This window comes from Neopsephotus bourkii, unplaced genomic scaffold (assembly GCF_033783945.1).
Source record: "Neopsephotus bourkii isolate Nb327-2 ecotype Australia unplaced genomic scaffold, CSIRO-AGI_Nbou_v1 NB_616, whole genome shotgun sequence".
Classification (NCBI taxonomy): Eukaryota; Metazoa; Chordata; class Aves; order Psittaciformes; family Psittacidae; genus Neopsephotus; species Neopsephotus bourkii.
Genome location: NW_026901116.1, coordinates 2,333,810 through 2,347,078, shown reverse-complemented (window position 1 = coordinate 2,347,078; position 13,269 = coordinate 2,333,810). Strand labels below are relative to the sequence as shown.

General features: G+C 51.2%; 1 protein-coding gene across 2 annotated transcripts; it reads right to left on the bottom strand.

Annotated features, from left to right (window-relative positions):
- Positions 1-531: 531 nt before the first annotated feature.
- Positions 532-11,280, bottom strand: LOC133211510 (5-hydroxytryptamine receptor 7-like). 2 transcript variants are annotated; one of them, XM_061351910.1, is made up of 3 exons: positions 11,168-11,280; positions 9,756-10,309; positions 532-2,150 (listed from the first exon to the last, which is right to left on the bottom strand). In XM_061351910.1, exons 2-3 carry the CDS (start codon positions 10,265-10,267, stop codon positions 1,376-1,378), a joined length of 1,287 nt encoding a protein of 428 aa, XP_061207894.1. In that variant the 5' UTR covers positions 10,268-10,309; positions 11,168-11,280; the 3' UTR covers positions 532-1,375. The 2 variants fall into 2 exon arrangements, with proteins under 2 accessions (XP_061207894.1, XP_061207893.1); XM_061351909.1 differs by lacking the exon at positions 11,168-11,280 and adding an exon at positions 11,001-11,138.
- Positions 11,281-13,269: the final 1,989 nt, after the last annotated feature.

Here is a 13,269-nt window from a genome sequence, read left to right as displayed (position 1 = left end):
GCCAGGTGTTAGCTGAGACATCCAACAACCAACTTAGCTATGCAAGGAGGCATCATACTGCATAATGCTTCAAGAGTTGGGACTACAGCCACTCACACACTCTTGCTTGATAAAGGAAACCTATAGTGGCAGGAGGGCTAGAAACTTCTTTCCCTGAGCCTCTGAACAGTCTGGCTTTGACTAGAAAACACAGACAGGAGATGTTGAAACAACTGACCCTGTAGAGAGACATCAACTTCATATGGGCAAGGGTTTGTGGGGTTGCAAAGCAAGGTTCGCGCAATGAAGTTGGTCAGGAACAAAGAGGACTGCAGGAAGACAAGTCCCACCACCACATAGAAGTAAAGGGATGCTTTGAAATCAAAGTAACGGAAGTCTTTACACCAAAATAAGGAAACCAGACAAGCTTTTTTTTTTTTCCCTTTTTTAAAAAAAGGATACATCATTGAGTGTATTTTTCCAAGCTTGCTGGACATCGTACTGAAGCACTGTAAAGCTGTCAGAGAAATCACATACTTTTTTCTGTTGTCAACCAAAGCGTGCTTTTATGGAGTCAATTAGCCACGAATTAGGAACACACATCACTTGTCTGAGAATGAATTACCATACAACCCAGTACACATAACTGTCATTGCCCCGATGAGGAGCCTGTCAGACTTTCCTCTCCAGCCATAAAGGAAGCTTCATGTTCAGTTGTTCTGCTCTGCAAGCATGCTTCTTTCAAGTGCTGCAGTGCTACAGTGTGAGGGGAAACGGGGTCATTGGTATTACTGCTCTGACATGCAAACCTGGACATGAGCCAGCATGTAAAATGCAGTTACATAGGTGGAAAGAGTTAATGTAAGCTGGGATGGCACAAGTGCTTGGATCTACAACAGAGCCTATAGCTGCTGTGATGTTTGAGAGAGAAGTGCAGCCAATGTCATCTTTACATAGTCTATTGTGTGCCCTTCACAGACCTTAGAGCCCTTTTTGAAGGCAGAGAGCCACAGTCTGATAAAGTTTTAAGGGTTTTTTGTCTGTTTGTTTGGTTGGGAGGGTTTCTTTTCCTTTCCTTTTAACAGATGGGGAAACTGAGGCACGGAAAGGTGGTGTGACTTGCCCACAGTCGGTAGTAGACCTTGACCCCCCCCAGTCTTGCTCACAGCTTTTCAGCTCCCACTTGGGACATGATGAGAAGGGGCTGCCCACTTTGTTCTTAATGCAGTAACCTCAGCTCCTGCAAGGGCAAGGGGAAGAGATGTCACTCTCAGTGGTGGCAGGGGGGACAATGGCACGCATGGTTTCCACCGGCCCCAGGAGGCAAGAGAAGCAAGGAACCTGAAATGGAGAGGCAGGGATTTGTTGGACAGGCACTGAACAAGAGAACACGGCTCTACAGGATGCATTCGTGCCTCTCTGTGGCTTTTAGGGCCTCGTGCATGCTGGCGGCGGAGAGCCTCCTGTTGATGTTCCTGTACCTGCACCTCAGGAGGTTCCAGAAAGTAGTCCTCAAGTCTCGGTTAAAGAAAGCGTAAATCAAAGGGTTGATGAGGGAGTTGGTGTATCCCAACCAGAGCAGAGTCCTCTCCAGCCTCAGGGGCATGCAGCTGCAGCGGATGCCACAGATGAAAGGCCGAGCTGTTGACATCAAGAAGAAGGGAAGCCAGCAAAAGGTGAATGCCCCCACAATAATGCCGAGGGTCCTGGCTGCTTTCTGCTCCCGTTTGAAGATGGAAATGTTCTTTCGGTCTTGCCGGAGCAGTTTGGAGAGCGTGGCGCATTCCTCCACCGCTTTGGTGCGCTTGGAGCTGTGGTGGTGGCTCCGGTTGGAAGCCTCCAGGCAATAGACACCTTCCTCTTCATAGTGCTTGGGGAAGTTCATGAAGCGGTGCTTCTCGGCGCTGACCTTGGCTGCTTTGTAGATCCGGCTGTACATGACGAGCATGACCGCCATGGGGATGTAGAAGGCAACCCCTGTGGAGTACACTGTGTACCCAAAGTCCTGGCTGATGAGACAGACTCTTTCCACAGTGACGTTCTTGGCCCAGCCAAAAAGAGGAGGAAGAGTGATGGAGGCAGAGAGGAGCCAGACGATGAAGACCATCTTGGCCATCAACTTCCCGTTTTGTCTCACAGGGTAGGTCAGTGGCCGAGTGATCCCCAGATACCTGGAAAAAAGAAGAGCTGTAAAGGGTTAGGAGGGTTGCAATGTGTGAGTGGTGTTGGGGTGGGTTTCATGCCCAATCACAAGTTAATGCTCCATCACAAGGCAAGAAATTAAATCACCAAATGAAAGCGTACACAGGGTTGTAAAGCTGGAATATCCTCTGTAGAGCCTTTCAGCTCTCTTTCCTGAACACCTTATTTCAGCTATTCCCCACTGCTTTCTTGTACCCCTTCCATACATGATGTGTCATCTTACTGCTGAGTGCAGTCCAAGCTCCACATGGCTTTCTAAGGGATAAAAATGCTTTAAAAAAGCTCAGTTTTCCATCAGAACTTGTTTGTACAGGGAACATGCAATAACTTCCAGACATGGGGTTGGATTAGATGACCTTTGAAGGTCCCTTCCAACCCAAACTATTCTATGATTCTATAGCATGAGACTCACTCCTGACTGCTGCCTTCCTAGGGAAGAACACAGGAGTGGAGTGGGTGATCCACAGAGTAATACTTGCACCAGGATACACCAGGACTGGCTCCAGATGAAATGAATAGACCCATATCAGTGTTTAATAGGAAGTGGGAAGGACAACACCCTTCTCTGATTTTTCCAGGCAATTTTGGAGCAATCTCACCTTTGTGAATACTTAAGGATGTGTCTGGGTGGGCACAGAAAGCAGAGCTAGCTATCAGGTGTTGGACTGAGGTGCAAGACTAACGGCTCTTCACGCACCCATGGGAGACACCACTGTCAGCAGCACACCCATCACTCCCATCTCCATCACAGAATCATAGAATAGTTAGGGTTGGAAAGGACCTTAAGATCATCCAGTTCCAGCCCCCCTGCCATGGGCAGAGACACTTCACACTAAACCGTGGCACCCAAGGCCAGTGTGCAGTATTAGAACAAACCTACTGTTCCTGCAACATCTACTCGTGATGACCTCTGGAAGCCAAGACAAGAGAGACATAAACAGCTTGAGCTGTCTGCTCCCTTGCATGGCCCATAGCTCCTGAAGTGATGGCATCCAGCCTTCCCTTGAGAGTAAAATAAGAGGAGTTCCCAGTAACAGAGTTCAAAAGCATGTAATGACCCATAGACCTGCACATCCTGACTCCTGGAGTTAGGTGTTACCTTCTTATCTTGACTGAAAGGATCTGGAGAGTGCATCAACCATCAGCTCCTGGTTATGGTCCTGTGGTTTTGAACCCCAGGCTACGGGGTGTGATTTTGAATCATCCCCAGCCTTGCTTGAGAGGGGTTTTGTGGCTAAGAAATGGTGTCAACTGTTAGTAGATTATAATTGCAAACCAATAAATCAGCAGGGGATTGGCCACTGTCAGCCAATGCTCCCTCTGAAAAACATCTGCCTGCTGGCTGTTCAGCATCAATCAATCCACCAAAACCCTCTTGCAACTCATACGGGTTTCTTCTATGCTATGGCCTTTTTGATCCAAACCTGCTGTCAGGAATATGGAGGCATTTTTAGGCAGGATCACATCATCTCTTGACTGCCCTTGGATAAACTGACAATACAAAGGGGCAGTGAGAACAGAAGCTGTGTGAACACTTTTTGAAGCTGTTCAAAAGCTTTTCTGCCCCAAAAGGAACATTTCTGGAGTGACTTTTACCCCTGTTCTACCACTGTTTCCTTTCTGAGAATCAGCCTCGTTGCAGGTGTTTGGAGATTTTTTATTCCCTGATTATTTCCCTTTTCCAGATCATTCCCCAAGATTTGAAATAAAGTAAAAATAAATCCAATTCACCCTCGCCTCCTGACTGCTAAATAAATTCCAAGCCCAAAGTGCTCTCCCCTGCCTCCCTGATCAAATGAATTTGAATTCATTCACTGACTTATTCTTTTCCTGTTTTCCTGTGTATTTTCTTTATCTGGCCTTAGAAACAAAACCCAAGCAAAACCCTCCATGACCACCTTTGTTGCTTCAATACCCAGCAGTGTGGTGAAGGAGGAGATGTGGACAACAGGTTTTGGTGCTGTTCTTCCAATAAATGCCATTGTCCCCTTGCCTGCCCATGGCAGGGGCTTGGAACTGGATGATCTTAAGGTCATTCCAACCCAAACCATTCTACGATTCTATGACTCTATATAGAATATATATAGAGAGAGTCATAGAATCATAGAATGGTTTGGGTTGGAAATCTTCCTCTTTGAGGAAGGGGCTATAGAGGAAGAAGAGAGTTGATGTCCTCTAATCTGGGAGAAAACCATGCCCATGCTGTTGCATCTGCAAATTCAGCAACTAAAAATATCACTCATCTCTATATCCCAAGCTGAGAACTTTGCAAACTAATATATGCTGTGTAGTGCTATATCCTTTATTATGCTATTACTGCGTTTCCTTTTAGAAGCTGATCCACTCGGGATTTGCCGAAAACTTCAAGGAATTTACACGCTAGCCAAGCCAAATGCACAGTGACAAGATTTAAAAAGCAGGCAAAGCTGACACATTTCATCTGCGGGTGGAGGAAACGGGGCTGTTTTGAGGTCTTTGCTTATCATTCCGATGCGAGCGGGAAGACCTCAAAATAGGCCAGCGTTTAGAGCAGTGCGGGAGGCGAGATTGCACAAGCGTGCCATGAAATTCAAATCAAATTCTCTCCCTTTGGCTCCTTTTCCCTGTTGTTTGTCTTCTGGTTGCGTCTGTCTTGTTGTTAATCAAGTTTACTGGTAATCAGGTAACGAAAGCCAGTTCCCGGAGCACTGATTTGTGCTGCTTTGTAGGATCCCCCCCTGCGCAGAGCTGATTGTGCAGCCACTTGCTCCTTGAGCAATAAACTCCTTCCATATCCTCGCTCCCATGGATGTCTTGGAAGCCTGAGTGCTGACCGTAGGGTAGGAGGCCTGCCCCAAGCTGTGCTCCACCATCAACCCCGTGGATGAGCCAATTCAGGGCACTTAGAGTAAGATCAACGTTAATTCTTGAATCCTTCTGTCAAGGATTAAATAATAAAGGAAAACAAAAGCTCTCCAAGGTTCCCTTCTCTCCATTCTGCTGCTGGTGAACTGGGAAAGGACAAAGATCCACTCACACAGGTAGGCTGAGCCCAAATGAACCCAGAGTTGGGGTTTCTTGGACCCCACTGTTTTCTGGCTCAGTTTCTCCTGGCCCTGTTTAAGCTCCACACCTGATTTCCAAGCTGATGCTATACCCGCCCCATCCTGATGAAGGAGAGGGAGGTGGAGAATGCAAAGGGCAACTGGAGGCTCCCTATGGCTTCATCTGCCCATGTCCTAAGACAAGCTTGGTAGGAGCATCCCATGGGTGCATCCCATCTTGCTGGAGATGCAGTGCAGGGATTTACAGGGCCTGGGACATGTTCAGATGAAGGAAAAGGGAAAGGCAAGCCAGCAAAATGCTGTGCAGGTTTCATCCCACCAGCTCTTTTGGGAGGCATCTTTTCTAGGGAAGGCAATGCCAATTTGGGTTAGATCATCTGATTTTGGGTAAAAAATACCTGCCAAGGAGATGGGAGAGCCCCAGGAGGGCTGCCTGGGAAATGGATGGAGACCTTTTCTCCATTAGGAAAATCTGAAGTGATATGTGGGCTTTGGGAGCTTCTTTTGTCAGCCACTTGGCATTTTTACAGAGAGCTTCATCAAAAGCTTAACAGCCAAAAGGGGATTTTTCCTTGTCATCTTGTTTTTGCTCTGTAGCATTAAAGAATCCATAGCTTTGTCAGGCTTTTCTATAAGAAAAATGTAAGAGAAAAATGGATGTTTCCAGCATATTTCTTCTCGGATTCAAAAGAAAATCAATCAAATCTGCCTTCAGCCCAGATTAGTTCTACCAGCTTCAATCAAGAGGCTTTTAGAAAGCGTTCTGCATTAATAATCAATAACAGCAGCCTACATTTTAATAGGGCTCATCATCTTGGGCAAACCAACCCCTTTGTATATCTGAGTTACCCAAATATGATGACACTTCAGCCATCAATAAAACCCGACCTCCTCTTTGGCAGAATGAGGCAGGTACCTACAGTGCTGACCAAGTTGGCTTTGAGGACAGAATGAGAGGAGATATTTATACTTCCGAGAAGCACCAGATCTGCTCCTTTTGTCTCTTGCAGGGCAGGAGGAACAGCTTGCCATCATCACTTGGGGGGGGGGGAATTTCAGTTAATGCCTTGCTGAGATGAAAAGCCATTTCATCTCTTCAGGCTCTCTGCAAACTCAGATATCTTTTCGTTTTAGCTCTGTGGTCGGCTTTGCTTTGTAGCATCGTAGGAAGGAAAAAGTGTGCTTTTGGAGATGGTTCCAGCAGGAACAAAAGCAAAAATCTTGCCCATGCCAAGTTTGGAGAAGGACATCCAGGAGTGGTCCTGTATCTGTGCTCTCCCTCAATCCATCTCCATGAACAGCCTTGTTGGAGCTGTGGGGATGATGGGTTGATGTGGAGCAATGGTGACTTACAGGATGCTCAAGATAGTGCCCTGGGATAATTCACACAACGCGCAGCCCATTCCTAGTGACTGTTGAAGTAGAAAGCAGCAGGATGGTGCCCCAGTCACCTCTTCCTACTTTGCACATCAGAGCGCATCCCAATTATTCCCATTACCTCCCGCATTTGGAGCATGCCCTTCTTGCCATCTAGAGCTGAGGTGGCACAGCGCACCCCTTCCTATGCCCTGCCAGTCCTCATTCTGCTCAAAACACAACCTTTGCTCTTTTCCACCAGCTAGGAACGCATCTTGGGCAATTGCCCTCTAACTGCACAACTTCCACCATCAGGTATTTGGAAGGTCTGGGAGCAAACAGCGATGCTGTAACCCGTCTGGGCTCCCAGCATGGTGCAGTTCCTGTGCAAATGCACCCAAGAACGAGCCCAGGAAGACACAGGCTCTATGACAGCTTCTTGTATCACAGATTCTTTCTTCATCACCCTGCTGAGAGCTCTGAAGGAACCTGCTCCCTCCTGCATTTCCTTTTCTGCAGCTCCATTTTCCTCTAAACCACCCAAGAAGGATGGTGGGGATCACATGGCCGGCAGCTGGAGAAGGTGCAGCATAGAATCATGGAATGGTTTGGGTTGGAAGGGACATTACAGCTCTTCCAGCTCCAACCCCTGCCACAGGCAGGGACCCCTTCCACTGGAGCAGCTTGCTCCAAGCCCCTGTGTCCAACCTGGCCTTGAGCACTGCCAGGGATGGGGCAGGAGATGGATGAGCATTTGAGAGCCACGGGAGATGGGGCTCAGTGTCACTGTGGGGTGGGAAGTTTTTCCCCCCCTGCAGCTCAGCACTGGCAGCAAGAGTTTTGCAGCAACGACTTGAATCTGCCCCATTCCTGGGCTCCTCTGAGCTGCTTCCATTTAAGCCAAGTTATGCAGATGCGGCTCATGACCATCCTCCATGGAACAGTTTCCTACCCATTGTCTTCCTAATGGCCATCAGCACTGGATCCCCCCCATGCTGGTAACCCAGAAACCTTCTGCCTGGTCCCATTTCAATGGGGAAAGATAAACTGATGCCAACCCCAGGCACCTGCCTGTGCACAGATGTGATGGACAATGGGAATCGATTGCAATGATGTTTCGATTGCAATGAAAGGCCAGTCCCACTTGTTTGCATATTTGCAGGAGGCTTTCTCCAGAGGATGGGATGAGATGGGATGGGGTCAGTGCAGGGAAAAGTCTTTTGCCAAAGGATGGGATCAGTGGGAAGGGGAAAGATGAAAGGGATGGGAAAAGAAAGGGGAAAAGGGAAGGGGAAAAAGGGAAGGGGAAAAAGGAAAAGGGGAAAAAGGAAAAGGGGAAGAAGGAAGGGGAAAAAGGAAGAGGAGGAAAAGGCGGAGGGGGGAAAAGGAAGGGGGGAAAGGAAGGGGGAAATGGAATGGGAAATTTTAAAGCACTTCCAGTCTGATCAGTGTGTAGCTGCCTCCCTGCTGCTCACTCATCAAGAGGAAGCATTGACATGTTCCATTACTGCATTTACTCTCTCCCCTCTACCAGAAACAGCCTCTGTCAGCTCTGGACCCTCACCTGCCTTCTGTACAGACAGGCTTTCCATTAGGAAAAGGCAGTTCAGCAGAAGGGCTGGACCTTGCCGTGGGTCCTGGGAGTGACTGCGCTTTCGAACCAGCAGTGCTGAGCTGAGCAGGGCAAAGGCAGCTCATAGGGGAGCTGCAGCTTATGGGGTGAGGACTTTGGGGCAGAACTTGCTGTTCACCTGATGGGGGTCACAGCAGTCACCATCAGCAGGACTGGCTCTGTCCTCTCTGCTTTGTCACCCCGTTTCACACCTGGGGAGGGTGAGCATCGCTAAAGGCACGCAGCTCGCATGCAGCCTCCTGTCCCTGAGCTGCGGTGCCAGCGTGAACCCAAACCAAGCCCCATGAAAGCCAGCACGTGCGTCAGCTCTGCCCCACCGGCTCGTCACCGCCATGGCCCTGGTGACGCAGGCTGCTATAATTAGAGCCACGGAGGTGCTGACTTGCTCGAGTCCTGCCAGTTTGTCTTTAGCCTTTCCCTCCCAGCCTCAGGTGTGGGAGATGAAGGCAGCAAAGCCTCACAAATGCCTGCACTGGGCTCAAACAGGGCTTGTGGGGATCGGAATGGCGGGGAGGGAGCTGATGATGTCCCTTAGAAGAGCTCTTAGGCAGAAGCTCTTCCCTGTGAGGGTGCTGAGGCGCTGGCACAGGGTGCCCAGAGAAGCTGTGGCTGCCCCATCCCTGGCAGTGTTCAAGGCCAGGTTGGACACAGGGGCTTGGAGCAAGCTGCTCCAGTGGAAGGGGTCCCTGCCTGTGTCAGGGGTTGGAGCTGGAGGAGCCTTATGGTTGTTTCCAACCCAAACTCTTTTAGGATACTATGATCCCCAGCAGAGACAAAACTCTGGGACAAGCAGAGCATCCCATAGGACCTGGGTCCAGAAGCCCCATAACCTGGGTTTTCTAGGTGCATCTTTGGGGTTTCTGTTTTCTTGAGTAATTTTATAGCCCGGTTTCCTTCCATGGAGAAGGTCAGATCATGGCTCTATCCACTAGCTCTGTTCCTCAAGCCAAGGAGTCACAGAATCCCAGCCTGGTTTGGGTTGGAAGGGCCCTTAAAGCTCCTCCAGTCCTTGCCCCTGCCTTGGAGAGGGACCCCTTCCACTGGAGCAGCTTGCTCCAAGCCCCTGTGTCCAACCTGGCCTTGAACACTGCCAGGGATGGGGCAGCCACAGCTTCTCTGGGCACCCTGTGCCAGCGCCTCAGCACCCTCACAGGGAAGAGCTTCTGCCTAAGAGCTCAGCTCAGTCTCCCCTTGGGCAGGTTCAAGCCATTCCCCTTGGCCTGGCCCTATAGGCCCTTGTCCCAAGCCCCTCTCCAGGTTTCTACAGGAAGGAAGAACAATGTGAAACAGATGCCTGGAGGGGGAGGATTAAGCCAGTGACTTAGAGAAGCTGCTTGAGAAAGCACCTTAAGGCAGCTCTTCCAAAGGGACTGAGGCACCTTAATTCCTACAGAAATCCCTCAGCAACCTCACGAACCTGAAAAACACAATCAGAAGCATGGATCCCACCAGGAACATGATTCTAGTGGCCCTGAACCTCCAGAAACGCCCTTATATTCGAGCCCACATGAACACAGGGCAGGTTCCATGCCCTCCCTTACCTGTCCACACTGATGATGCACAAGGTCATGATGGAGGCGGTGCAGCACATAACGTCCATGGCGATGAACACATTGCAAAACACCTTCCCAAAGAGCCACTCTCCCCCCACCAGGTCTGTGATGGTGACGAAGGGCATGACAGCGAAGGCCACCGACAAGTCAGCGGCCGCCAGGGACACCACCAGGTAGTTGGAGGGCTGCCGGAGCTTCTTGACGATGCAGACGGAGATGATGACCAGCCCGTTGCCAGCGATGGTCATGAGGATGATGATGGAGAGCACGGCTCCGATGACGATCTTCTCGGTGTCCCCATAGAGCAGGATCTCCTCGCCGCAGTCCGTGGCGTTGGTGAGGTTGGAGGAGGGCAGCTCTGGCTCCGTTGGGATGGAGGGTTCCTCAGTCATGAATGGGTTCGGGAGCGGTTTCTGCGCCGGGTGCTGCTGCTGCTCTGCGCTCTCCACGAAGAGAAGGGGATGCTCCAGGAACCGCCTGGGGCTGACCCTCAGCAGCATGCTCCGAGCTCACCGCAGCAGCAGGACTCCCAGCAGTGACACCTCCAGGGACAAACCAGAGCATGGTGTCACAGGCAGGATAAGCACACAAAATACCCCTCCTCACCCTGAGCCCAGCTCTCGCATGGGATGCGGCTGGGTCTCACGTGCTCGGCAAGAAGCTGCTTCCCAAGTCTGCCTTAAAGGCACACTGAAGGATGCTCGGGGAAAGCTCCTCTCCACTTGCCTGATCATCTGCCTGCTTTTCCAGCAGGATAGATACCAGCAGCCCATGGTATATGTGCTGCTGCTGAGCTGTGCCCTTCCACTGTGCATCCACACATTGAAATCCCATGCAGCCACATGCATATTCTCATTTGTGGCTATCAGAGAGCATGTAGCAACACAAGCCTCAGTTACAAACGTGTGCACACACATCACCCGCATGCCTTAACACAGGAACTTCAGAGCTGTGCCTGTAAATCCATGCACATGGCATGTCATGGAAACACACGACCGTTCGTACACACAGCAGCATGGTGCAGAGCTGCAGGGTGCAGTGGGAGTGTATTCATCACATGCAGCATCCCCGGGGTACCACACACGGTCGGAGCATCCCAGCCTATGCCTGGTGCTGTGAGCATCACCACACACACACACAGCAGAGGAGCACAGAGAGCAGGTACCACGCTTCCACCCTGGGGTATTCACCCTGTAAGTATTTCCCAGCCATCAACTTTAGGGCAAGGCTCACCCCTATGCCGGGCTCCAAGCATCATGCACATCCTGCATCCTCTTTCTTGTTCCAAAGCCCTTTTTCCCCTTGAAGGGAGTTTCGTTTAAATCAAAGCAGGATCCCAACCCCTTCCTCCCCTTTGTATCCCATTCCTCAGGCTGGGGCGATGGGGGTCCCGCAGTTACCTGTGCCGAGGGGGTGAGACATCCTCCAGGCGAGCCCCTGCGAGCTCCGGGCAGGGGAGGAAGCAAAGAGCCACCCCCGGAGCATCCTTCTCCCCTCCCCGCCTCGCCGGTCCCTCCTACCGCCCTCCCCTCGCCTCCCCCGGGCAGGGACCCAGATGGTCCCCGGCTCCCTCTGAGCCCTCGGGAGCCGCAGGGGATGGGGTCTGCAGACACCCCCAGCCCTGCAGCTATGGATGGGGGGGGACCTCAAAGGAAAGGCTGGAAGTTGGGAAGATGCGGAGGCAGGCGCAGGAGGAGCAGCCTGAAGCTCGGGAAGCAGGACACAGAGCGGGGGTACAGAGGAAGGCTGCTTCAAAGCACCATTCCCCATTACTTGTTATGATTGATATTTAACAGGAGAGGGGTTTATTCCTTATTCCATGCATTTTTCCAACCCCCTGCTTTTAAGCATCCCTGTCCATGGCAGGGGTTGGAACTGGATGAGCTTAAGGTCCTTTCCAACCCAAACCATTCTATGATTCATTCAGCTCCGTGCTGAAGAGCAGCAAGCAGCCAGGGAGAGGGAGATCCCTAAAGATGAGCCTTCCCTTATCCTAGAGGGAGCAAACCAACCAGGCAAAGAGCCTCCGGGAGATCCACATCCATTTCCCTCTCCACCAAATGCTTCACAGCGCTTTGGTGCTGGGATGCTTTGACCCAGGGCATCAAGCAGCTGCTGCTTGTTCCTCCCGGTAGAAAGAAGAGGAGCAGGGACATCTCCTGGATGTGGTTGCTCCTAAAGGCAGTTTTCCCAGGGGCTCATCCCATCTGCTGCCTCCCTAAGGAGAGGACAACAGCGTAGGGCTTCTCCCATTGCACATCCTGCACCCCTTGAGGTGATGGGTGTTCAGATACAAGTGACGCAAGCAGGCGGCTTTGGAGCTGTTTGCAAGCTCCTAAAGTGTTTCCCATTGCCCTGCCCCATGTTAAGCACTTTAGGAGCAGGATGCGCATCTCCGTCCCTGGTGCCTCCAGCTCCTTCATCCATCCCAGCACTGCACAAACACCATGGCACCCTCCAGCTCTCCTGGGGACATCATTGAAGGGGTGATAATGGCAAAGCCACCCTTAAACCTCTGAGGTGCAGAGCTCTGCATCACCTCGGGTCAGAGTAGGCACCAACCCCAAGAGGTTTTGGGGAGCAGTTGCTCCCTGCATCTGCAAGGAAAGCACTGATGAGCTGCAACAGGGCTCTTAATGCAGTGCTTAGCACCAGGGTTTCTCCTTTGCTGCTCAAGCAGCACAGCCTGTGTGGGAGGCTGGCTAAAATAGCTTCCTCACCAGGGCAGGCTGCGTGGCAGCGCCAGGTTTTCCTGCTCCTTGCATTAAAGGTGGGTTATATTCAGCCCCTCACGAGTGGTGACGTGCTGGGATGGATGGGGCTGATACACAGACACAGCCTGGTCCTTGTACAGAGGGGGCTGCTTCAGCAGCAGGTCTGAATTCACCAGTGTCTGGGCAGGAAAATGCACCCAAGGAGAAAGAAGGATCCAACCTGGCCTTGAACACTGCCAGGGATGGGGCAGCCACAGCTTCTCTGGGCACCCTGTGCCAGCGCCTCAGCACCCTCACAGGGAAGAGCTTCTGCCTAAGAGCTCAGCTCAGTCTCCCCCAGTAAACCATGTGTGTATGAGCTGCCCTGCTTCCCACCTCTGGGATAGGGCTTTGGCAGGGAGGATGCGGGGTGGGGATGCTCAGAAGGGGATTTTCCAGCTTCCCTGGAGGTTGCCTTTGAGAGAAGAACATAACATCCGCTCCTGTGCATTAGGAGAGAAAGGGAGTGATTGCTTCCCTATTGATGTGCTGCTGGGAAGCGGCCCCTAATGCACAATGCTCAGGTTCATGTCCTGGCAGAGGAAGCAAGAAGGTGCATATAAAGGTGATGAACCTCATGGTCCTTTTGCTCTGGCCAACTCCTTACACTGCTTACGGCAGAGCCTCAAAATCCTGCCACATGGAGCAGAATTAACCTTCCTTTATCCCATCCCACCCTCATTTCTGTAGATACAGCCTATATCTTCTCCCTCCCAAAACCCCTGTGGGCCTGGGGACACAAGAGGAGG

What these genes read in the sequence shown, in the direction of transcription:
- LOC133211510 (XM_061351910.1), bottom strand. Translation starts at nt 10,267, where the DNA reads ATGCTGCTGAGGGTCAGCCCCAGGCGGTTCCTGGAGCATCCCCTTCTC. An exon ending in TGCATCATCAGTGTGGACAG is followed by an intron (nt 2,151 to 9,755) that starts GTAAGGGAGGGC and finishes TCTTTTTTCCAG; the next exon opens with GTATCTGGGGATCACTCGGC.